At 43.2% G+C, this 26,756-nt stretch overlaps 1 protein-coding gene across 1 annotated transcript in view; it reads left to right on the forward strand.

Moving 5' to 3' along the window:
* Nucleotides 1-2,017: 2,017 nt before the first annotated feature.
* Nucleotides 2,018-26,756, forward strand: part of OPCML (opioid binding protein/cell adhesion molecule like) — a 473,626-nt gene continuing 448,887 nt past the window's right edge. Inside the window, exon 1 of the mRNA XM_058544787.1 lies at nt 2,018-2,691. Within this exon, the coding sequence (XP_058400770.1) occupies nt 2,525-2,691 (167 nt within the window). The 5' untranslated portion in view covers nt 2,018-2,524. The remainder of the gene's footprint in view (nt 2,692-26,756) is intronic.

Genomic DNA, 26,756 nt, shown 5'->3' on the forward strand with positions numbered 1-26,756 from the left:
TACAAACTGTGTAACCGAAGAAAATCATAAGCACAGTTGCACATTCTCAGCTTTACACAAGTTAAAGCATTAAGAAGCCTTTCCAGTCTGGAGGTAATGGGCAAGAGCATCTCCAAGTCTAGAGGATTAGGTACCACGTGCCTACAGAGAACCCAGGTACACTCAAATCTCAAGGAAAGATGTGTGCCATTAAATCTGAGAGATGATCCCAAAAGAAGTACTAGTTTGGCTGCTCTCTGAGCCCTCAGCCTCTCCTCTCGACGTCTCTCCTCCTCTCAGCCTTGTAGCCCAGGAGCTCACAGGTGAGCGCTGTGCACCACTCCTGCCTTTATTAATATCTGCTTTCTGGAAAGGAACTGGTAGATGTTTTCACTATATTAAAACATATAAAACACATATGGCACGACTAGTGACAAGTATTCTTTCATCCTGAGGTATGCTCCTCTAATTAAAAACTTCAGACCTAAAAATGTATGTGGGCTACCATTCTCCAAGGGGGCATGGGGCAGTATTTATTTGTGCTCAGCCCTTCGGAACTGAGAGCAGGCGGCATGCCTTTGTATCCTTCAGCAACTAAAGTAATAAATGACTAGAGTTTAAAGCTTATTTTTGTGTTAAACTTCATTGTAAATTGTTCAGTCTAATTTAATAGAAGAATTCGAGAAAGAATACAGAAAAGCAAATGCACACAGCAGCGATTAAGTTATGAAACAAGGGTGAGAGCCCAGCAACAGGGGTGGCTTCTGCCCTGGGATTGGGGAGCAAAGACGAGCCTCCTGCCAGGCCCAAGGAGAGCCTGAGCTCAGAAGTTAAGAACCGAAAGACATGAATCCGAGCCCCAAACAGACTGATGGGCTGGCCCCTGAGAATGCCCTGTCACCAAGTCCTCTCCAGTCCCACTATGGTGCCCCTTCACGTTGTGACCACAAAGCCATCGGTGGGTGGATTTTATGAAAATCAGTTCCAACACTTTGTAGGATCTCTCTTTTTAGGATCTACCAGCTCTTGCTTTTTTACAAGATACTTGAGTAATACGCATGGAGTAGAATGGAGACTATCTTGAATGTTGTGCGGTAAGAAGAAATTCAGATTTGCCGGGTTAAGAGAGAGAGAGAGCAAGTCAAGGGCCATGAGGATTTCCGAGGTGGGTCATCAGAGCAGAAAGCATGCTCAGTCTCTTTGCAAAGGCCCAGGAGAGCTCTGCCACAGGACTGTAGCTTGGCCAGGTGGAGAAGGGAAGGCAGAGTGGTCGACGTGCACACCGGCGTGGGAAATGCAGTTCAGTTCTCCAGGGTTGGGTTCGGCAACTTCTGCTTTGGCATCCAGGGAGGGAAGGGGCGAGCGTCAGTTTTCTATTTGCTCCTTTCCCCAAAACTCCCTCTCCCTTCCCTCCTCCTTCCCCTCCCACACCCCACCCTCCTCCCCTCCGCCCCTATGCAGGGGAAGCCACCGAGAGGCGCGCAGCATTCTCTCGGCTGGCTCCGGGTGTCAGGAGGAGAGTAGAGCCGGGTGAGAGGCGGGCCTCACCCCCACTGGGCTCCCCAGCCCGTGTGGGCGCGGCGGGGGTTAAGGTGGGGTGAGCGCGCAGTCCGCCCGCCCCCCCGCTCGCTCGGCGCCGGCACCGGCACCGGAGAAAGTGGCGGTCAGCGATGGAGCTGCTGCCATGACAACCCCGGCGGTCTGGGCCCGCGCGCGGCGGGGCTGCTCCCGGGAGGACGGCGGCGCGGAGGCCGGGGGCGGCCGCTGAGCGTGGCGTCCGCGCGTCCGCGCGTCCCAAGCCGCGTCCCCGGAGGACGAGGGGGCGCCGCCCGCCCAGCTCCCTGCGCGCCCAGAGCCTGCGCCGGGCGGTGCTCCGCGGGCTGGCGAGCGCGGGCCAGGCTGGCCGCCAGTCGCCGCCCGGGCTGCGGTTGAGGACATCCACGGCACCGGAGGATCCTCAGGCTGAGCCGGCTGCGGGTCCCCGCGGTGGAACTTTTTACCGCCTTTGGGTTCCAGATTTGAGACTTGGGCTGCTTTATAAATATATCTATACGTATGTGTGCTCTCATAAAACACTTTCTCCTCTCCTTGCAGCAGCTTTATGTCAGAGACACTTGCCTTGCTTCTTTGGGTTATAAACTTTTGATGCCAAAGCTCTGCAGAATGTGCCCAACTGAATCTTAAAGTAGCGTCTTGAAGAGAGAGGCAGAGAAAGCGCAATCTGTGACCTTCATCCCTGCACCTTCTTCCTTCCTCTCCCTTCCTGGCTGCCTCCCTCCTCCCCAGGGGAGCGTCAAGAAAGCTCTTTTTGGATGCAGGAGGGGGCATCTGGTTCTGCCAGGCGGGAAAGCTGAGGCAGGATTTGTGAAGAATCGTTAGACTCCGGAGAGCCTGGACTCGTCTCTTCTCCTTCCCCTTCTCTGCTTCTGGCTTGCTCCGTCCCTTTCCTCTCTCCCCACACCACTTCCTGAGACCCGCTGGTGTGTGGGGCGGGGGACAAGGACCTTGCCGCTGCCGGAGTCCTGGAAAGTTGTGGCTGTCGAGAATGGGGGTCTGTGGGTACCTGTGCCTGCCCTGGAAGTGCCTCGTGGTCGTGTCTCTCAGGCTGCTGTTCCTTGTACCCACAGGAGTGCCCGTGCGCAGCGGAGATGCCACCTTCCCCAAAGCTATGGACAACGTGACGGTCCGGCAGGGGGAGAGCGCCACCCTCAGGTAGGGAGCTGTACTTCAGCGGGGGCCTGAGCCCCTTGGATGTGAGGATTTGATTATATGGGTAGGGGCAAGCAACGGAGAGAGAACAGAAGGCTTGCGTGGGGGGATTGAAACCTGTGAGAGGGCCTTTTGCAGGCCCAGAGGTGCCCACTTGCATACTGTGGCAGCTAACACCCATTCTCCTGGACAGGTTTGTCATTTGCTCTGGCTTCTCTGGCCCAGGATCTTACAAGTGATCACTGAGGTCCATGCTTGGACTCCAAGAATCTGTGAGGCGGTGACATGGCTGGATTCACTTTGCCTTGGCACCAAAATGAGACCATGGGAGCCCTGGAACTGAAATACTGGGGGGTCAGCCTAAGGTCACTGGGTGCCTTGGTGGCTCTCTCACAGGCCGGAAGGTATGTTATAAGGCAGGATAACCTCCGGATGGGCTGGCTCACCCCCATCAGAGAAATACCTAAAATTCAGGCTCTGGAAATGCCAGTGCTGGCCATGGCCCTTTATGAGTCTGCTCAAGATGCAGCCATCCGTGTGAACCCTGTGTGGTGCTCCTGGCACCCCTGTAATAAATAGCGAGGGCAGTTTTATCTGTGCAGTCTTGGGCCAAGGCAAGGAAGCATGTAGCTTTTGTGCAAGGACATCACTCTGTGGGAGAAGTGCAAATAGGAGAGCTTTCTGTTTTACCTTAATGAGTTACAGAGCATTGCTTACGTGCTCCAGGCAGAAGGGTGGAGATTCTTGGAATATGAACCTTTGGGGACTGGGCCTGCTGCAGCAGAGACTTTAATAAAAATGCAGCCACCGCTTTCCACCAGCTCAGCAGATATCATCTTTTATCCCTTTAATGAGGCAGTTCTGGTCCTCGGAGACAGATTCAGGGACATCCCAGCTTAACTCTGGCTCACCGTGTACACAGGGTGAATGCATTTGCCCTGTCTATGACTTTGATGGTTATGGTGAAAATAAAACATTCTGCCCCAGATTCTGCAGCCAAAAAACCTGGCTTCTCCAGGGAACAGATGAGGGTGGTGTTTCCTTCCTGTTCTCTTGGCTCCCCGGTTGAACTCTCATATCTAGACAAACCTCTCCCTGGGGAAGGAAAGACAGGCTTCATGGGACACCAGCTAGTCTTTCGTGAGCCCAAGGACTGAGGCTGGATTGTTGCCACTCTGAGAGACTCTTAGCTGAATCTTCTTTTGAGCTAGAGAACAGGTCCCACAATCCTGTCTGCTGGTACTCAGGGGCCCCAGGAGGAGAGAGAAAACAGGAGGATGGAGACAGACCTCCCTCCCTGACAGCAGGAGGGAAAATCTTCCTGGCCATGTGGGCACCCCTCAGCCGGTCCCAGTCTAGAGTGAAATATGCCTGCTCCATTGCCTCAGGAAGTTTCAGGATCCACTCCCTGAGAAATAACTTGTGGGATGCACATTTGCAGCAGACCAGTTGGCTCAAAGATTTGAGCAGCACGGAGTCTACAGTGCACCTTAAACAAGGAGATGTTGGTAAATGTTATAGGTGGGAAGGATATTGACGCTGCCACACACCTCTCTTTATCTTCTAATCTGCTGCGCGGGGCAACGGGGCCCAGCATTGAATAAGGCTCAGTGTTGAACTTTCCAAAAGCCTCTGTCCTCCTCTTGCCCCTGAAAGTTAAACCAGAAACTTAAAAACTCCAGCTTTCTGCTTTCCTGGATGCACTAAGACTATTCCACCAGCAGAGGGCCAGCTTCGATCTACCTTTTTTAGCTGTTGGCCTGTTTTCGTGATCTTCAGTTCTAATGTTTAGCAGCTGGGCTTGGTAATGGGAATGGGAATTAAAAAAGGAAAAGCTGAATAGTTGCTTTTTGTGCTTTGTGGAGAAGAAAAACCAACCTTATATGTTCGAGTATAACTGTTACCTGAGTGCATGCTGTATTTTTTAAAAAGTAAGCACGTCTTACGTTGATTTTGCCTCTCCTTTTCTGTATAATTTGCCCTGAAATTCAGCACATTGTCCACATTTTAATCTTTTTATATCCTCTTTCGTTTACCTTTGTGTTCTTCTCTTTTATTACTTTCTCCCTTCATTTTTATCATATGCCTCTGTTTTATATGCTTTTGCCTATTATTCATTCTCCTCTTTTTTTGTCTTCATCACTTAATTCTTATTATTCCCTAATTTTTTAAGGTTCTGATTTCTCTGCTATCACAATGTTTCTTAAAACAACATAAATATCTCCTGCAGATTTCGGGGGTCCCGATCTCTCTCCTTTTGTTTTCTGTGCTCCTTTGGTTCATGGGCTAACAACCGTGTGCCTCCTCAGAGGGAGGGGCCGTGCTTCTAGTCTCTGGAAGTCTGTAGCCTCGAGCCCCAGACAAACGTGTCATATTTTATTTTGTATTGTTTTTGCTTTTAAAAAATTGTAATTCTTAAGTATGGTCACTCTTTATTCTCCTTAAAGGTGTTCTGCTGGGATTTCCGTGTTTGGGAATTTAGTGTTCTGCATGCAGCACATGTTCAGAATGTATTGAAAGTATTGAATGACTCCCATGCCGGTCAGCCACGCCAAGTCTTTTCAACTGTGGCTGCCCTGGATCGGAGTACCCTTAGCCTGTTTCTAAATCTTGAGTGAAGTCACAGAGGAGGCCAGAGACTTAGTAGGAAAAGCAAAGACATGGAGGAAGCTGGGTCCTCCTTTGACTTTTCCCATGAGAAATTGCACAGATTAGAGAAGGCCGGTTTCCCTCCCCGAGACGGCAGTTTTGTAGTGCGAGGTCTTTGATTGCATTGAGGGGCGTCAGGAAGTGAAGTGCCAAAAACCACAATGAAGTTCTGAACGTGGATGAAATTCATTTTGTATAAATGAGGCAATATTATCTTCCTCATAGCTACTTCACAGGGCTACTTGAAAAGTAAAAATAATTATTTGAATACTGAGTTATTTTGCCTACTTGGAAGACAGATGATATGGAAAATGAAGGTGGTTTTCACTATGGCTGAATTATAGTTTCTATGAATCTGATTTGAATTCATTATTACAAATGGGCCCTCTTGGCCAGAATCGTTTCATTACGATTATCTGCTGTTGGGTTAAAAATGTTCTGTGCCTTTCCATTAGATTAAATATGACAAGAATCTAGAAGTCCTGTGTCTGAATCAGTGCCCACGTCAGGAAAGGAGCCCAGGATGTTCCGTGTGCTCAGCTGGTGTCTTGAAGCCATTTCGGTTGCATGGCTGATGGCTAATGTGCTTTCCTCATGGGCCTCAATCTCCCCTACACTGGCTTCATTTCCTCAGTGGAACCACATCACCTGTGAACATGAACATTATGAGGGATGGGAATTGTTGCTGTAGCTGTTCCACTCCCACCAACATGCTGGGTGTTTTTTTTTTTTTAATTTTTTTTACATGGCAGGATAATCAGTTTTGCTGATCCAGGCTTGCTGATCTGGGATTATACTTAATAATTCTTTTCTAAAATGTCCCTGCATTTTCATTTGTAGTTCTGAGCTAATCCGCTCAGAACCAAGTATTTGAGGGTTAACTCCTGCTGAGAATAATCTGAGCAGCAGGATTTTGCGAAGCAACTGGGGCAGTCGAGTTTCCAAGGACAACGTTCTGTTGTTTGTCTGGGTGTTTTGCACTCACCATCAGCAGCTTTTATTTTTGTGTAAATTGGAAAATTCAGAGTAGCCACTAGGTTATTCAAAACAAGTGTATGACTTTTGCTTTTCAGTGTTTAAGTTGCCTAAGCTGAGTAAGGACTTGGATAAGTGCAAAGGCTTTGCTCTTAGTCTGGGAAGATGAAGACATAAAAAGATGCTGAAGCAAGCAGAGGTCCATGAGGGACCCCTCAAGTGGTGATGCTAACCCGGGCTGCACACTGGAGTTCCCTGGGATGCTTTGTAAAAAGTCCACTGCCAGTCTTCCAGACCAATGAAATCACAATCTCTGGAGTTGGACATAGGTGTGGGCATTTAAAAAATCTCTTCCAATATTTCTAATGTGGAGCCAGAGTTGAGAACCACCACTCTACAGCCCTTTCCTGCCCCAGAGCATGTGGCTGCTGTGCAGTGGCCCTCCCCCCACTTAAGTGTCTCCCCATGAGTGCATGTATCTTACCACTGATGGGCTGTCTTGTGCTCCAGAAAGAGCACTGGGCTCAGGGGCCTGAATACCTGGGTCTGATTCTTATTTTACCACTCACAAGTTACATGATTTTGAGTACTTCCAATTGTGTACACATGGGAACAGTATCTGCCCAGCCTGTGACGTCAGGTGAGATGAGGTGTATGGTGTTATTCTGTTAACTGTAAAGCAACATATACGTGCAAGTTGCTACTGGTGCTGAATGGAACTCCTCGATAACAACCTCTAGTACTCTCAGTCTCTTCCAGTTTCATCTGCTCTACCTTCTCCCCCTCCATTCCCACACACGTATACACCTTTAAAATGCACTAGTCTCTTGCCAGTTCCACTTGGCATCCTGCGTTCTGCTTGTGGTCAAGAATTGCCCTCACCTGAGTTCCAGAAACACTAGCTAGAGACCTCTGTTCTAACAGATACACACTGTGGACCTGTCGTTTATGTGGTTATGGTTAGACTGGGTGCTCCTGGAGGTTAAGAGCCATGTCTTCTGTACTGAGCACAGATATTGTGGTGGATACAAAGGATTAAAAAAATAAGTATTGGTTGAATGCTTTAATCCATTTTAATGGGACTCCTCCTCTCATAATGTAGTAACACCTCTACAGCAATGAAGAGCTTGTATGGAAAGGGCTTCCTTCTCCTCAACCTGTGATGCTGGGACACTAGGCACAGCAGTTGGTGAGAGATCTTGGAGGCCTGAAGGACTTTTGGATTCTGCTTAAATCACTTGCTAGGGGGACAGTTGAATCCACCAATGGTTACGCTCTGATCTAAAAGTATGCAAAAGGCTTCACTACCCCTACAGGTAAGACACTGAGCAGGGCGGCAGAGTTGAGAGGAATTTTAGCAGCGGTAGAGTCAGTCTCCGTGGAGCTATGCGTTGCTGTAGATACAAGGAGAAACCAGAGCAAGGAGGCAGGAGGGAGCAGACAGGCTGCCCAGCAATTCACCTGGGAAGTGGGTGTGCCAGGATTGGGGCCTGACTGCAGGATCCGGCAGGCTGGAGGGGCAGGGCTGGCTAGACTCAGACACTGTCTAACGTGACTAATTGGCAGGAATGCATCTGCCTCCCCAACACAGATGCCCCATGCCACACATCAAAGCAGGGGCTGGGAAAGGAAGTTTTAAAGCATTCAAGATATGTACTCCGTGGCTTTCAGAATTGCTTTGGAAAACTCATTAGCTCTTTTGTTCATGTTTTTGACCTTTAAGTAAACTTGACCCTTGGGTGCAGTTTCGTCCTGTCATTCTCATTCTCCTTCCTGCTTTTACCATGCCCACTGTGTGGCTGGCTCTGAGGGAGCAGGGGAGAAGAGCGGCGCTGGTAGGCCTGAGTTGCAGATCTGATGGGGTTCAGCAGTGGGATGCAGTGGAGAGGAGCCAAACAGGTCTTATTTGACCTTCCCAAGGGAAGACTTTTAAGATGACTTATTAACGGGAGGGGGAAGTAGTCTTTGCGGTCAGGAGATAAAAGGGGATATGGTTCAAGACATCTTTAGGGCTGGCAGAAATTTGCGTTGCCTATTAACTTAGGAACAAGTGTTAACCTTTCTTGATATATTTTTTTTAATCCAGACAAGACAGCACCAGATTATTTCAGGTCTGTTTGTTTATTATTTTCCCTGCAGGAAGATGCTTTTGCTGATGTTGGGTTTAGTTGAGTTGGAGAGAAAGGTGACATGGGGGGAGTGGAGTATTGGGGCAGAGGTTGCATTCTCAGTCTCTTCCCACCTCCAAGTAAATGACACCTCCCTGGAGCTTCTAGTACCTGGTGTGTTTTTTTTTAAGACGTGAAGATTGAAGTTGTGACGTCTCTGCAGCTCAGCACTTACCCTGCCTCAGTCTGCGTCGTTTCCTTGGTAGAGAAGGTTAGAGAAGAGAGTATTTGAGCTTGTCACACTCACTACAGGATCACACTACACCCTGTAATAAAATTTGCAAGGCGGGACTTTTAAAACAAACAAGCTCTATTATCTATGATTTACTATGTGTCGGATGCCAGGCCAATTACTTACTGTTTCATGGAATTCTCAGAATGTCATGACCCCTAATGAGTGGCCTGGGAGGCTGAGGTTGAGGAGAGTTAATCACTTGCCTTTGGTCACATGGTTGTTATGTGTTGGGGTCTGGCCTTGTTCCTGGAAGACTTTTTTTCTTTGTCTCAATTTTCTAGTACCCCACTCCCAGGTGTAGAGAACAGAGAAAGTCTCCACGTGCTGCAGGCGGAACAAACAGAAGCACTCTTTCTGTTCCCTGGACCTCTGTTTGACCAAAGGTCAGGAAATCTGCCTTTCAGTTGAGGCCTGTAGCTGTGTGCTGTCCGCCTTTAGCAGTCTCCTTTGTTTCCTGGTGCTTCACTCCCAGCACCTGCACTGAGTCAGTGTTGCTCTGTCTTCTAGGGCTGGAAATAACGCATGCCGTGCACAGTGCACACAGTGACAGCCGCCGGAAGGGTCCAGCACACTGTCAAGATGGTCACTGGTGCTCTTAGCTTTGAACTTGTCCTAAATGTTGTAGTCTCCTGTTACATGACCTCCTACAGCACACACAGTATCTCCAGGGACCCCGCAGACCGAGACAAAGTAAGCAGGTAATTTGTTGACAGGAACCCACTGATGCAGGAGTATTTCCATGAGAGCTGTAAGGAAATGAGGGATCTGGATAGAAGTAGAGAATGAACAGAAGCAATTTTTTTCAATCCTAAAATATATGTCATTGCATAATGCCCTTTCCCCATCCTTATATTCATATTTTAATTCAAACCATTAGTGCTGTGAGAACAGAGAAGCACTCCTTCTCCTCCCCTTGCTGATGATTCACACCCTAGAGGCAACCGCGTGACCCCTCTGGCCTCCTCTTTCCAGGAGATGGTACATTTTGCTTAAATCAAAGAGATGCTCAAGGACTTGACCTGGCTTCCCATAAAAGTGCTGATCAATAAAATGTTTAAAAATTAGTTTTGAATATTAAACATTTTCAATGGGTCTGAAAATTTATGGTATCACGATTAACCAAGTTTCCATTGCATAATAGGAACAAAGAATGTTTTAAGTGGTTGTTAAGTATTCTGGCTAGGACACAGAAGATAATTTAACTCATAATTACCCAAAATGCTATATACTAGCAATGAAGAATAATAGAAAACAATGTTGTTGTAGAAGTAATTACACAAAAGAGAAAAAAAATGAATACAATAATTTTCTATTTATCGTGAATGCCAATGCTAAGGAAAAGTGGGCCTAATTAGAGGAAGATAATATGGAAACATTTTCTCAAAGATGTTTCTGAATAATTTCAAAAGTTTTGGAGTTTGTATTATTGTTTCTATTGTGACAAATTTAATTTTAAGATGCATAGCTTTCAGTTTATTTGATTCAAGTATACATTTGCCACTTCTCTGATGATTCGGAATATTTTCATAAATATTGATGAAGAAAGGAAGATAGATAAAGGAATGGAAAAATGGAAAGAAGAGAGTAGGAGAGAGATTTTTCCCAAGGTGTCAGCTAAGAGTTGAAGGAAGAAGAAGGAGCTAAAGAAGAGAGGAAAGTGCGTACCTATGAGAAGATATAGCCTAAAGTGGAATTACCGAATAGTCAAAGGTAGAGAAAGGAAGGAAGAAACAAAGTAGTAGACAAGAACTACCATCTCCCACCTGCTGAGTTTCTGGTGTGTGGATGTCTCCATCCCGATTGTCCAGGTCACAGGACCACACACGCAGGTGTCCAGTGCTCATCCTAAGTCAAGGCAAAAAGCATTTAGGGCTCAGGTTCTCGTTGCTGTAGGATCCGGCTCTTTCTGAACCTTGCTTCCCACCTGCCCACAACTGTCAATCCTCCTGTCACTGAGTCCTAGCCCATGTCTCGCTCTCTGTGTTGGACTTCCCCCAAGCCCTGATGATCGGGAATCGGGAGTCCTTCCTTGTCCTGCCAGAACCTCTTCTCCAAGAGACCATGTCCGCTCTTGACCTCATTCCTCCCAGCCTGGTGGTTTATGGACTTTCCAATGCTTACTGTTTGCCTGCCCACCGAATGTCCATTTTGGAGACCACTTCACATGTAGGCAGCGTGTGAGGCCTAGGCTAAGTCACACTTGCTCCTCTGCAGTTAAATTGTTTATTCTCAGTCATTCTCAGATATGTGGATTGTCATATCAGATATTTGTCCACCTTGACTGAGATTGATTATGAATGATGCCATCACAACATACAGTCTCTTGCTCACTGTTTGGAACTCTCCGTGCTGGATAAAAGGAGGAGGCGGCATCTGTGACACAGGGAATTGAATTGGTCAGGTATTTTATTGGGGTGGCCATGCTCACGTTGAGATACTTGACTATCAGTCCCCCTGTGTAAGAGGAGGGAATAATAGTATTATACTTTGTAGTGTCCTGTGCTTTCTATACCAGCTTTAAAAATATTTTTTTTCCCATTGTTGTTTTCATTGCCTCCGTGCCTTTTGTTAAATACATTAATATCATTTCTTCCTCTTGTGTCCCCAGCGCCCACTACGATACCTAACATGGAGTAGTTGCTCCAAGTCTGTTGAAAAGATAAAGCCTATCCTTTATCTTTATCTCTCTCTCTCTCTGTCTTTCACACACACACCCCCACACACACATATACACAAATACACACACGCATGTGTGCTTTTTCTTTTTTTTTTTTTTAAATTTTATTTATTTTTTTCCCCCAAAGCCCCAGCGGATAGTTGTATGTCATAGCTGCACATCCTTCTAGTTGCTGTATGTGGGACGCGGCCTCAGCATGGCCGGAGAAGCGGTGTGTCAGTGTGCGCCCGGGATCTGAACCCTGGCCGCCAGTAGAGGAGCACACGCACTTAACCGCTAAGCCATGGGGCTGGCCCCCATGTGTGCTTTTTCTAATGAAGATATTCTCACCCATTTTGAAGGAATTGGGAAGTCACTGAAATTATAATCAGAGATTCTGGTATTTGAATCCTAGTTGAGGTAGTGATCTCTCCCTAGATAGTTGATATTTAACTTGTCCTGTCTTCTCCTGCTTATTATAATTTCAATATTTGCAAATTTCACAATATTCTTAAAGCCACTGGAAGGAGATGCTGAGCAGTTGCAAGGAAGTTACGCCTGTCTCCTCCCTTTTTATCAAGGTTACAAAATACAGGATGGCAAATTCTGGGCATATATCTGCAAACTTTAGGGGATGGAAAAGCCAATGTGAGTAATCTTTTCACATTGCAGAGGGCATCTCAGGATGAAGGGATTTATGGACCCATTTCCTTGGCTGTCTGAAATGCAGCTGCCTCTGTGACAAGCTCTCACTAGGATGTCCCTGAATGTGTCTCAGCAGCATATAGTATCCTGCTATAACTGTGCTGTGGGAACAGTTGATGGGACATTCTTCATTGTATGCTCCATTTTACAATTGACTAGTCAATGGGTGCTTAGTGAAATACAAGATAAACTATCACCCCTACCAAGAGGTTAAGACTTTGCAGTCAAAATGCTCACTTCAAATCCCGGTTCTGGTACTTATTGGCTGTAACTGGTTGGACAAGTGACTAAATTTCTCTATGCCTCAATTTCCTGATTAAAAAAAATAGGGACTAAATACTACGTACTATATGTATACTGGGTTGTTGGGGAGGAATACATGGCATCAAGTTTGTAAGAGCTTTGATTAAAATCTGACATGTACAAGCTCACAGTAAGCAGTAGCATTACATTTTTAACAAATATAAGTTATTGAATTCACAATTTAAACAAGCAGCTTTTATTGACTACCCAGTGTATGCCAAGCACTGGCCCAGGCAGTGTGGAAATTATAAAGTTGAATTAATCCTAGACTCTCCTCTGTAAATATTCGTATCTAGTGAATATGTTAGCGGAATAAAGGGCCATAGATCAGGAAGTGAGGGAGGAAAGGAGAGAGAGGGAGAAGAAGGGAAGAGGGGAAAGAAAATTTGCTTAAAATAAAATGCATCATATTAAATGTTCTCTTTGACGAACTTGGACTTTCATATTCACCCATGTAATCACCACTCCACAAAGTATAGAATATTCTTATCACCCTCAAAAATTTCCTCCATGCCCTCTTTTTTAATGTGATAGAATATACATAACATGAAATTTACCATTTTAACCATTTTTAAGTATACAGTTCTGTGGCATTAAATATATTCACATTATGTGCAACAATCACCACCATCCATCTCCAGAAATTTTTTTTCCTTTTGTGAGGAAGATCAGCCCTGAGCTAACATCTGTTGCCAATCCTCCTCTTTTTGCTGAGGAAGATTGGCCCTGGGCTAACATCTGTGCCCATCTTCCTCTACTTTATATGTGGGATGCCTGCCACAGCATGGCTTGGTAAGCAGTGCGTAGGTCCGCGCCTAGGATCTGAACCTGCAAACCCTGGGCCCCCGAAGCAGAGCACGCGAACATAACCACTATGCCACCAGGCCGGCCCCACACATTGTGGTTTTCAATTGCATTTTCCTAGGGGTTAGTGATATTGATGTGCTTATTGGCCATTTATATATCTTCTTTGGTGAAATGTCTACTCAAGGTGATTGCCCATTTTTTAATCAGGTTGTTAGTTTTTTTGTTGTTGAGTTGTAGGAATTCTTTATATATTCTGGCTATTAATCCTTTATTAAATATATCATTTGCGCGTGTTTTCTCTCATCTGTGGATTGCCTTTTCACTCTATTGATAGTTTCTTTTGATGCACAAATTTTTAATTTTGAGGTGGTTCATTTTATGTTTTTTTGTTTTCGTTGCTTATGCTTTTGGTGTCATATCCAAGAAATCACTGCCAAATCCAATGTCATAAAGCTTTTCCCCTATGTTTTCTCTTAAGCATTTTATAGTTTTAGCTCTTGTGTTTAGGTCTTTAATCCATTTTGCATTAATTTTTGTATATGGTATAAAGTAAGGGTCCAACTTCATTTCTTTTTCATGTTTTCCCAGCACCATTTGTTGAAAAGGCTATCCTTTCCCCATTGAATGATCTTTACATCTATGTTGAAAATCTTTTGGACATATATGCAAGGGTTATTCCTGGGCTCTCTATTCTATTCCATTGGTCTATGTGTCTGTCTTGATGCCAGTACGACACTGTTTTGAATACTGTAGCTTTGTAGTAGGTTTTGAAATCAGGACATGTGAGACCTTCGACATTGTTCTTTTTCAGATTGCTTTAGCTGTGCAGAATCCCTCGAGATTCCATATGAAATTTAGGATGAATTTTTCTATTTCTCAAAAAAAAAAATCACTGGAGTGTTGATAGAGATTGCATTGAATCTATAGCTCACTTTAAATAGTATTGATATCTTAACAATATTAAGTCTTACAATCTTTAAACATGGATGTCTTTCCATTAATTTTTGTTGTCTTTAATTTCTTTTAGCAACATTTTGTAGTTTTCAGTGTAAAATCTTTTACCTCCTTGCTTAAGTTTATTCTTAAATGTTTTATTGTTTTCTTAATGTTCTTATAAATGGAATTGTTTTCTCAACTTCCTTTTTGGATTGTTCACTATTAGTGCTTAGAAACACAACTGATTTTTATGTGTTTATTTTGTATCCTGTAATTTTGCTGAATTAATTTATTAGTTCTAGCAATTTTTTGTGGAATCTTTAGGATTTTCTGCATGTAAGATTATGTCATCTGCAAACAGAGATACTTTTACTACTTCCTTCCCAATTTGAATGCCTTTTAGATCATTTTCTTGCCTAATTGCTCTCGCTAGAACTTCCAGTACTATGTTGAACAGAAGTGATGAAAGCAGGCATCTTTGCCTTGTTCCTGATACTAAGGAAAAGATTGAGTCTTTCATCATCAAGTATGACGTTAGCTATAGGTATTTTATATATGGTCTTTATTATGTGGTTGTAGTTTCATTCTATTCCTGGTTTTTTGAGTGTTTTTATCATGAAAGGGTGTTGAATTTTGTCAAATGCTTTTTCTGCGTTGCTTAGATGATCTTTTTTTCCTTCATTCTGCTAATATGGTGTATTATAGTGATTGACTTTCATATGTTGAACCCTCCTTGCATTCCAGGAATAAATTCCACTTGGTCATGGTATGTAATCTGTTAACATCCTGTTGAATTCAGTTTGCTGGTATATTGTTGAGGATTTTTGCATCAATGGTCATAGGCGATATTGGTCTGTAATTGTTTTTGTCCGGTAGTGTCTTTGCCTGGCTTTGCTATTAGAATAATTCTGGCCTCATAGAATAAGCTTTGAATTGTTCCCTCGTCTTCAATTTTTTGGAACAGTTTGAGGAGGACGGTAGTTAATTCTTCTTTAAATGCTCGGTAGAATTCACCAGTGAAGACTTCAGGTCTTGGGCTTTTCTTTGTTTGGAGATTTTTGATTATTGATTAAATCTCCTTATTAGTTATATATCTGTTCAGATTTTCTATTTCTTCATGATTTAGTTTTGTAGATTCTGTGTTTCTAGGAATTTGTCCATTTCCTCTAGTTTATCCAATTTGTTGACATACAATTGTTCAGAGTACTCTCTCTTATAATGCTTTTAATTTCTGTAAAATTGGTTTTAATGTCCCTTCTTTCATTTTTGATTTTAGTTATTTGAGTCTTCTTTCTTTTTTTCTCAGTCAATCTAGCTAAAGGTTTGTTAATTTTGTTAATCTTTTCATAGAACTAACTCTTGGTTTTCTTGATTCTCTCTGTTGTTTTTCTCTTCTTTATTTCATTGATCTCTGCTCTTATCCTCCAGCCCTAGGCGAACATCAGTCTCCTTTCTGAAACCATGGATTAGTTTATTTTGTTCTAGAATTTTATATAAATAGAATGATACTATATCATACAGTACTCTTTTATATCTGACTTCTTTCCTTCTGCATAATATTTGATATTTATGCATGTTATTGCTTGTAGTTCATTTCCTTTTGATTGCTCAGTAGTATTCTATTGTATGTTTATACCACAATTTTTTTCCCATTTACTTGTTGATGGACATTAAGATTGTTTCTAGTTTTTGGCTCTTATGATTAAAGGTACAATGAATAGTTGAGTATAAGTCTTTATGAGGAAGTGTATTTTCATTTTTCTTAGGAAATTTCTAGAAATAGAATTATTGAGTCATATGATAAGTGTAGGTTTAACTGTTAAGGAAACAGCTAGGCTATTTCTCAAAGTTATTATACCAATTTACATTCCCATCAGTAATGTATGAGAGCTCCAGCTGTTCCACAGTCCCAACATTTGGCATTGTAGATCTTTTTAATTTTTAATTTTAGCCGTTTTAGTGGGTATATGACATAGTGTACCATTGTAAAATTTTAATTTGCATTTTTCATGAGGATTAATGACATTCAGTTTCTCTTCATGTGTTTTTCACATTGGCCATTCATATGTCTTCTCATAGACCGTGGGTGATTGATGTGTTTATTCATTCATTCACTCAACAAGTTTCCATTGAACACTATATGCCATGAACTATTTTCCAGGCAGTGATATAGGAGCTGGGGTTATATGGTGAAGAAAAGAGACCAAGCCTCTGACATCATAGAGTTTACATTCTAGGGCAGAAACACAAGTATTAAATGTGATAAACATATTAAAATAGAATATAATGTGATACAGTGATGTATGCTGTAAAGAATATTAAAATAAACTAAATGAATGGAGATAACAGTTGGGTCTATTCTCACTACTGTGGTCAGGCCCTACTTGTTTGATGCTGTTACATTTAAGCAGAAAACTGATCAAAGTGCAAGAGTAGCCAGGCAGATGTCTGGGGGAAGAGTTCCAGGACAGGAAGCAGTGAGGGCAGAGGGTCCATCACCAGCATGTGCTTGATGTGTTCCAAGAACAGTAAGGAGAGGCTGGAGCAGAGTATGCAAGAGAATAAGTGGTAAGGAACAAGAGAGTCATGGACTGAGACTTCCAGTTTCTGGTCCGACACATAAGGAGCTTGGAAATCGTCACTCCCATCCTCACAGCAAGAAAAAAGCTGAACAAACTGAAATCAACAACTCTTCTTAGATCCACCAGAGAATTGAGGCCACAGGATAAACCACCACCCTGAAAACTGGAGACAGGAAAATACAGAGAATCACAGTTTATTCTGAGCAGAAACCACCACTGTAGTCACCTTCTTCTGGGAACACTTACAGGGCAATTGATTGACTGACTGCTGGAGACGGAGTATGGACTAACTTGAGAACTAACTCCAAGCAGCACGTCTTTGGCAGGACCCTGGCACTTTTGTGAGTTTTCCCTCCAGGAGCTCCAGCAGGTTCTCAGGGTGAAAATGGGAGAACTTGCAGAACGATGGTAACTATTTTGAGATACACCTAGAGGATTCTGTTCTCCTCTACAAAAGCCTGCTCTCAAAGGAAACTATTTTACCAGAGCCTAACTGCATTGGGTTTTACTTGAGCCTGAATTACTGGGAGGAGGGGAATACCTGACTCCAGCCCCTAGCCTTCCATGTAGGGGAAAGAGAATACCCAAATATGGTCCCCTCTAGCCAAAAGGCAGAAAACACAGCCTGAAGAGAAAGAGCAAGCATCAGAACCAGACTCAGATATGGCAGGGATATTGGAATAATCAGACCAGAAATTTAAAATAACTATGATTAATATACTAAGGGCTCTAATGGGAAAAATGGACAACATGAAGAATAGATGGATAATGTAAGCAGAGAAATGGAAGTTCTAAGAGAGAATAGAAAAGAAATGCTATAAAAAATTGTTGCAGAAATGAAGAATGCCTTTGATCGGTTCATTAGTAGACTGGACATGGCTAAGGAAGGTATCAGTAAGCTTGAAGATATGTCAGTAGAAACTTCTCTAACTGAGAAAGCCAGGTGAAAAAGGACTAGAAAAAGGTAGAAGAGAATAGTCATTAACTGTAGGACAATTACAAAAGGTGCAATATACATGTGATGAGAATACCAGAAGGAAAAGAAGGAGAAAAAGGAATAGAAGAAATATTTGAAACAATAACGACTGAGAATTTCTCAACATTAATGTCAGGCACCAAACCACAAATCCAGGAATCCAAAATCTGCACCTAGGCGTATAGGATTCAAACTGAGAAAATTCAAAGGCAAATAAAGAATTCTTGAAAGAAGCCAGAGGGAGGAAAAACATTACTTATAGAGAAACAAGGATAAGAATTATATCAGACTTCTCTTCAGAAACCACGCAAGTAAAAAGAGAGTGGAATGAAGTATTTAAAGTATTGAAAGATAAGAATCACCAGCCTAGATAAAGACTTTCTCAGACAAAGACAAATTGAGAATATTTGTCTTCAGTTGACCTTCCTTACAAGAAATGTTAAAAGAAGGTCATCAGAGGGCAGAGTCATGGACTGGGACTCATGGGAAGATTTGTTTGACTCAAGCTGGTTCTGATCGTCCTGCATCTCACTCCATCGCCAGTATTTACAGGTGTAGCTGCTCTTTGCTAATCAATTATTTGTTCATTGTTGATTTCTCTCTCTCTCTCTCTCTCTGTCTCGGTGTCTCTCTCTTTCTCTCTCTCTCTCACACACACACATACACACACAAACACACACTCTTCTTTTATTCTTCAATTGGATGTTGGTTTATTGAGGGCAGGCATAGGATTTCAATTTAGTTGTCTCAAGTACCTCTCAGATGCTCTGCAAACAATGCCTGTTAATAATGTCTGCTTGACAAGAGGCAGATAGATTGCATCTATCTCTCTGTCCTCTTCACCTTCCCAATTGGGTAAGTAGGTGCAATCAGACATTTATATATTTGTGATCACAATAAAGTTGGCAATAATAATGAGCATAAGCAACTTGTATTTCTGTAGTGATTGCAATTTGCTCTTTCTCTTCCGGAAAAGTTCTTTTCCAACCTCTTTGTACACAGGGCAGGTCTTACTCATCTTTCAGGACCCTCTCAAATGTCACTCCCTCTGTTAATCTTTCCTGATTTTCCTTTGTATCCTTTATCTCAACGGTTTCCAAGCTTTCCAAGCCTGGATGGGCATCATAGTGACCCAGGAAGATTTGTTTAGAATACAGATTCCTATGCCCAGCTGCAGACATGCAGAAATAGGAATGCTGAGACATACATATACCCAAGAATCTGATTCTCATGCAACCAAAACTAGTTCTGTATACCACTCTTTGGAAATATTGCATCTGACCTTCTTGGTGTTTCCTGCAGAGCATGCTGAGGTAATAAACTGACCCTCCTTCACTCTCCCGTCACTTCTATACTGTTAACTGTAACATAACCTGTCAAGTTCTCCAATAATATTTACGTGTGTCTCCCATTAACAGGACTCGAGTTCCCAGAAGCCAGGGAAAATATCTCATTCATCTCTGTATCTGTAGTTCTGAGTATAACATAATTTTTTTGCCTTGGTCTTTTTGTTAAATCTTACAAAAACCCATTCAAACTATTTAAACAAAGAAGTGGGCTATGTTATAAGGACTATGGAAGCAGAGAGGAGTGGAGAACTTTGGCTTTTGAAAGGAGGAAACTAAGCAGCCACTCTGTCGTCTGCCTCCTTCCATGTGGTCTCATGATCTCTTATTCATACTTTTCCTACACATCTGCTTTCTTTGTCCCTTTACCTGTTAGCTTTCTCCATTTCCACACAATATAAGATGGCCATCCTCTATCTTCTGAGCTCATGGGTTCTCAGTTCCAGCTAGTCTCCACAGGTTGGCTAGTATCTTTCTTTCCCATTTCCAAATTTCCAGGAGATAAAATCTGACCATCCCAGTTTAGGTTGAGTGGCCACCTCTAGTCCAGTCCAGCCATGGTTGAGGGAAAAAATCATGTATCAGGATTCTTTTAGCTCCAAGTAATAAAACATAACGCTAAAAGTGATGTAAATAAGGGTAATATTTATATTCTCACTTAATGAGGATGCTAGAGGGAGGTAGTTTCAGGGTTGGTTTCCGTGAACTAAAGTGCTAAAATCATGGCCTTTTATGATTACAATATGGCTTCAGCAGCTCCAGACATCACATTCTCATACAACAAAGTCTAAAAGTAATCATTAAGGGCTTGTGAGTGTCTCTTTTGAAAATATTTTCCAAAAGGTCCCTCCCAGCAGATTTTCCTTTGATGTCACTGGCTAGGATCACATTATGTATTTCAGGCCCTAGCTGGAAGAAGGGGCTTGGAAAGTGGGTTTCTGGCATTTTCAGCCCTTATAGTGTGAGGCAGGCTCCATCAGCAAGGTACTGGTGGGCAGTTGCTGATGGGTTGGCAAATAGTGACGTACACAGGCCCCCTGGCATAAACATGGCTTCCTGATGTGGCTGGAGGGATGGTGGAGGTGGAGGTGGTCAGAATCCCCAGAGCATGGTTGCTGTGGCCTGGGCGGGTCCCCATAGGTCCTTTCTACAGAATTTAATACATGTGGGGGAAGGGAGAAACCAAAGGACTTGTGTCTCATTTGCTCGCTGTGGTAGTCCAGCTCTGATAAATGGGAAACCCTGAGGATAGTTCGTTGTGACGGTCACCCATGCCGTCTGAAGCAGTACACGTTTAAGATACAAAAGCCAAAGGAACAGGAGGAGGAGAAACAGGGAGATCCAAGGCTGATGTAAAGAAGCTTCACCCAGCCCCACACACTGCAATCAGGAAAGAAAACAGCCACGGCAGGAGGAGATGGGGAAAGAGGAAAGTGATGGAGAGAGACAACCGAGTTGGAGTGAGAAGACCTCAGGGAAAATAATACACAGGGGGATGCTTCTGGAGCCGAATGGTCGGAGTGGTAAAACTTCTTAAATCAAGCCGAGGTGAACCAAGAGACCAGCTGGAGGACAGGAGGGAAAAGGTGCTGGGAGGAGATAGCCGAGATTAATGAGGACGGGCTATGCTGGGCTCCCGCAGCCGCGGGCCGGGGACGTGACAGCTCAGGGCTGGGAAGGCACCCCTCTCTTTTGAGGTCCATTATTTATTTATTTTGTAACGGAACCTGACAAATTCTAAAACCAGATAAATCCAATTACCCATGTTTTGCCTTCAGGGAGCACGAAAGATTAATGGTGGTATTTTGGCAGTAGCATAAAAAGAAATAGGTGGTAATAAGAAGGAGGCTTGGAAAAGGAGCCCAGAAAGGCCCAGAAAGCTGGCCGTAGCTCTCTGGCCATGGGCCCCGGCTGCCTGCCTGCACTCGGGCCCCCATTTGCGCCCTCCACTTTGGAGGGAGTGGACGTGGACCCAGAGAGACCCTCCTCCTCCTCCAACAGCCCTGTGGTCAAGGTAGCGAGCACGGGCACAGCACCTTTCTGAGTGAAGGCACGCTTTCTCATGCTCCTTTTCTCCATCTCTTGCAAACAACAGCTTTGATTTCTTATTTTTTAGAATTAACAAGGCATCTTTCCCCAGGAGTTACCGCCCTTAATCTTCACAAAACTCCTGGGGGAGTGGCTTGACAGTTATTATTTTCTCCAGTTTACGGATAAGCAGGCTGAGTGAGGAGGTGGGTCCTAGAACCTGCTTCTCCTGATGCTGTCTTTGGTGTCTGCTTCTTCCCTATGCTGCTAGTGGAAGAACCAGTTCTGGAAACACTGATTCAGAAACAATAATGCCTCTGGTGCAGCTTGCTGCAAACCTGCTTGGAGCCGGGCTGCCATATGTATTGGTGCAGTGAAACCTGCATGGCGAGGGGGTGGGGAGTGGGCAGGCTGCAATCAGATTGCTCTGTTGCATTTTGTATTTGCAGTTTTGTCTTAAGTTTCAGTGTATGAGACTCCTGGTATCTTCCCAGAACAGCTTTTGGCTTATGAAATATTTCTTCCAAAATGCCTTGCTTGATATTCACACATTCAGCTTTTTTAAAAAATGTAATTATTTTTATTGAGATATAATTCACATACCATAAAATTCACCCTTTAGAAGTGTACAATTCAGTAGTTTTTAGTATATTCACAAGGTTATGCAACCATTACCACGATCTAAATCCAGAACATTTTCATCTCCCAAAAAAGAAACCTCGTACCCGTTTGCAGTCACTCCCCATTCCCTCTTCTGCCTAGCCTCTGGCAACCACTAGTCTCCTTTTTGTCTCAATGGATTTGCCAGTTCTGGACATTTCATATACATGGATTCATACAATATACATGCTCTGCTTTTAATTTCTCCTTTATTTATCCATTCTTTCGTTTACTCACTCCCTCTCTCATTCATTCCACAAACTTTTTTTTTTAGCAAAATATAACATCTACGTGTTCTCTTGTTTAAAACTTTTCTCTCTCTCTTTTTTTTCCCTCTCTCGACTACAAATATTTGTTGAGCTCCCGTGTCAGTTCAAACATTTTGTTAGTCACTGTAGGTGGAGATGAACAAGCTTGGGCTCCGCCTTTCAAAAGCTCATAATTATGAAGTGGGGAAAGATAGAAGTAAGCAGTTCAATATGTTATAGTAAGTCCTCATACCCTCGGGAAAGGCATATGTATTGTCAGGCTCTACGTGGTTCCGTTGCTTCTGTCTGAGCACTGTCTTCACTCTTAGGACCAACCATTACACTGCAGAGACTTACGTTGCTGCAGCCTATTGCCCTGGGACTCAGCACTGATTCCTGTAATGCTAGCCCAGCTGTAACATTGCTCCCTAACTCCTGAGAGGCAGCCTCTACATAACACCCCGGTTCTCACTTCTAAGACCATTGGTTCCCAAACTTTAGCCAGTATCAAGATCATTCTGAGGGTTTGTTAAAACAGATTTCTGGGCCTCAACCCTGAGCTTCTGATTCAGTAGGTCTGGGGAGAGCCTGAGAATTTCATTTCTTACAAGTTTCCTGGTGATGCTAATGCTGCTTGTCCAAGGACTATACTTTGAGAACCACTGTCTTAGAATATGCCCTTTTCCTTGTTGGTCTCTGTCCTGGTAGCCTACCTAGGAAATTAATCCCTCCAAAGATGAGGCCCTTCTTTTCTCTTGCTAGTCTCTTGTCAAGGACCCAAGCCTTGCTTAAATCCAGGCTCAAGACATAAGGCCAGAATTACTGCTTGTCTGCTTACATGCCCAAACACTGCCTATTTCTGGGTTTGATGGTCTTTTCTATGCCATCTAATGTATTGAATCTTGCCATTTTTCGTGTATACCAAGTTCTGTCTATTGTACATCTTACCAAAATCCACAGTTAGCTCCTAGGCCTCTTCCAGTTTGTTTTTTTTTTTTCTCTGCACTTAGTTGACAACAATGTTCAAAGATAAGACACCAGTCAATTCAAAATGTCATTGTCATATTTCCTGCTCCCAACATTCCTATTTCATAAGGTGGATATGGTGACAGAGATGACGTTTTTTTTTCACCTCTAGCACTTTGTGTTGGCAAGTCTAGAGAAGTAGGATGTGCAATAGATAGGTCTTTAGTCTGTGTGGTTTAAATGTTCTCATATGAATCTACTTGTAAGATTGGTGGAGATTGTGGAGTCATAATATTTGTCTAAGTTCTTAGGAATTTAAGAAAGAACAAAAACTTCAGCTAAACGTCAGAAAACAGGATTGGATTATTGGAGATATTGTAAAGTGGGCTTAACTGACTTAAAAAAATAAATCAAAGACCCCTGACTTTGATACACTTATTTTTGCTTTTATAAATGAATGTTTCTCAGACACCAAAGTGTACACACTGTATGATTCCAATTTTATGAAGCTCAAGGACAGCAAAACAAACGATGATGGTAGACGTCAGCACAGTTACTTCAGGGGGAGGTAGGGAGAGTTTTGAGGGTTAATGCCTAAAAATGCATGAGGAAAACTTGTAGCATGGTGGGAATGCTTTATATTTTGATCTGGGTGTTGTTGCATAGTATATATGCTAAATAGTCATTGAGCTGTACTCAAGTCAGTGGCCTTTACGCACTTTACTTTTTGAATGTTACACCTCAATAAACAGAATACTGAAAAAAAATGTGATGCAACACAGTTTAAAAAGTGAAGTGAGGGGCCGGCCCCGTAGCTTAGCGGTTAAGTGCGTGCGCTCCGCTACTGGCGGCCCGGGTTCGGATCCCGGGTGTGCACTGACGCACCACTTCTCCGGCCATGCTGAGGCGGCGGCCCACATACAGCAACTAGCAGGATGTGCAACTGTGACGTACAACTATCTACTGGGGCTTTGGGGGGAAAAAAAGGAGGAGGATTGGCAATAGATGTTAGCTCAGAGCCGGTCTTCCTCAGCAAAAAGAGGAGGATTAGCATGGATGTTAGCTCATGGCTGACCTTCCTCATAAAAAAAAAAAGTGAAGTGAATGTTAAAAATAGCATTATAAGAAAGACAAAAGAAGATTTTATTCATTTAATTAAATTAGCAAATTTAAAAATTACATTTTAATTACCTTGTCGTGAGATTATTTTCAAGACCAGTGACCTAGAAGAACCCTCATAAAGTAGGAAATTGTACAGAAGCAGCAACAACAGACACGCCCGCTCCACACAGGGAGGGAGACGGAAGCAGAGGAGCTTCTCTCCAAATCCTGGAGGAGGACGGATGACAAGCTTGTTTTATACAGAAAGAACCAGTGGATCTAAAGTCTCATCTATTTCTTTCCGGGGTAAATGTACGGGAGTCTGCAGGGATCTGAGCAGGCCCTTGAGTTACATGAACCACCGCCACCACCACCACAGAGACCTTGCCCAGAGTGGCAGAGACCGACGAGTGCAGCCATTGTTCTACTGCACGGGAAGGAAATCAGCCTGATGCCAGGGCACTGTAGAAAGCTCTTCATTCAGACTCCAGGGAGGATCATGACTAACCTAGTCCCAGGCACCATGGCAGCCCAAAAATCCACAGCTTCTAGCCTTAGAATTTCTTTAGAGGAAACCAGGTACCTCACAGCACTGTTTGGTGGTTTTCTCCTTTCCCAAATTCCCAGGAAGTAGGTTCTTACTCCACTCTCCATCTGTTGTTAGGCCAATGCTCTCTTGGTCCATATTCTCCTTCGGGGTCAGAAAGACTCTCCTTTTCAGCACAGATAGGAAGGAGCAAGTCAGCTAGACAGAGGAACATCCTAACTTCCCTGTAATTAACAGAGAGCGTGTACGCCTGATGCCCAACCCTAAGGTGTAATCAATAGATACTAATTAACAGAGAGAACAGTAACTGTCTTATTAGATCAGCAGTGATAAAAACAGGCCATAACTGCTGTTGAATGCTAATTGTCAGTTGATGACTCCACACAGTTTCTGAGGGTGAGCAGGCATGTTCAAGGTATAATACAGCATTTCCAATACATGCCGTGGTGTTAAATCCTCGTTATGGTGTCTTAATAATCAATTGGACTTTGGAATATGATATTTGTCTAATTAGCTGCACATCGACACTCATGAGCCAGCCTTGCTAGCCACAGATGATGGATTAGTTATGGTAGCTTGGACTTGATTACTGGGGGGGTACATTTTCTGTGTACTGAGTGAGGGTGCTCATCTCCAGAGTCCAGGATCAGCAAAACAACCTCGGGGCCAGATGTGCCGCTCACATCACATTTTACAATAAAATAGGAATGGGAAGAATATACTGCCCCTTAGCTGCAGTTTAGTTTCCCACTTATTGGAAGGGTCCAGTCTCTCATCTGCCTTGCTAGCACCTTACCCTGCCGCTTGCACTGAGCTCCTGAAGCCCCTACACGAAGGGCAGGGCAGGTGGAGGGGAGCCTCACTCTTCTCATCTACTTTCTCCACTCAGATCCCCCTACACAGTCTTGGACAGTCTTCCAGGACATTCTCCTTACTGTAGCCCTCACATAGCATATTTCCCCTTCTCTTCTCCCAATTAATGCGTCTTCATTCTGTTCCTTTCCTTCGGCTCCCGAAGGCTTGAGTATACTATTTACTTTGTGCACATTTTCATATCCTCATGGTGCATCTTTTCTTTCTGCTTTCTTTTTGAGTTTAGTGTCTTGGATATTTATATTGTGTGTTCAGGTTGAAGAACTGTGAATTTTATTTACTTTCTCTGTCTTGACTGCTATGCGCCAGAATTCAGTGATGCCCACGTCTGTGCGGAATGTGAGGGTGGGGACAGTAGAAGAGCAGCCTCATGACTCTGGTTCTCACGCTTCACATTGGCGTGGCTGTGGGAATCCAAAGTCGTGGAGAGGAGTGTCAGCACAGACCCCTCATAAAAGGCTGTCTTTCTTGGTAGCGATGACATAGTAAAGGTGATTTTTAATTAACTATTTAGAATGTCCTTTTTCAAAGGAGTATAAGGAGTCTTATAAGGATACAAAAAAGTCATGTCATCATAAGTTAAAAGGTAGTAAGACTATATCTCATACTACAATAAAGAATAAATAGCAGATGGATCAGAGAGTTGAGTAGTAATATAAATATAAAAATTCTGACAGCATCAGGAAGATAAAGAATTTTACATATGCACATACTCATAATCTTGGGAGTAAAGAAACATTTTGTAATTGAGATGAGAAACCCAAAAGCAATGAAGGGAAAGATTGATATATTGATAGATTGGCCTCATCAAATACAAAAGATCTAAACGGAAAAAGATAACATAAGCCATTAAAAGACAAGTGGTAGACTGGGAGAAAAGATTAGGAATATTTATAACATTAATATCTGGATTATATAAGAACAGCTACAAATCACCAACAAAAAAGATAAATAACCAGATAGAAAATAGATAATGGTGTGAATCAGCAATTCATTGAAATAAAATAGTGCATAAATATGAGAAAAGATTCTGAACCTCATGAGTAATTAGGGAAATACAAATTAAAAACACAAAATACACATTACTTCCCCAAAACTAATAAAAAATACTAATTTGTGTCAGTGAGGACTCAGGAAAAGGTAATTCTTCAATACTACTGGTGAGAATGTAAATTTGTGAATCTTTTGGAGAAGGCTATTGGTGATTATTTCTATAAAAATTAGAAATTTAAATACCCATTAACTTTCACCCCCAGCTTCCAGAGAGGGGATTTGAAACAATCTTCCAGAGGTACTCCCGGTGCTTC

The sequence above is a fragment of the Diceros bicornis genome, chromosome 7 (genome assembly GCF_020826845.1).
Source record: "Diceros bicornis minor isolate mBicDic1 chromosome 7, mDicBic1.mat.cur, whole genome shotgun sequence".
Classification (NCBI taxonomy): Eukaryota; Metazoa; Chordata; class Mammalia; order Perissodactyla; family Rhinocerotidae; genus Diceros; species Diceros bicornis.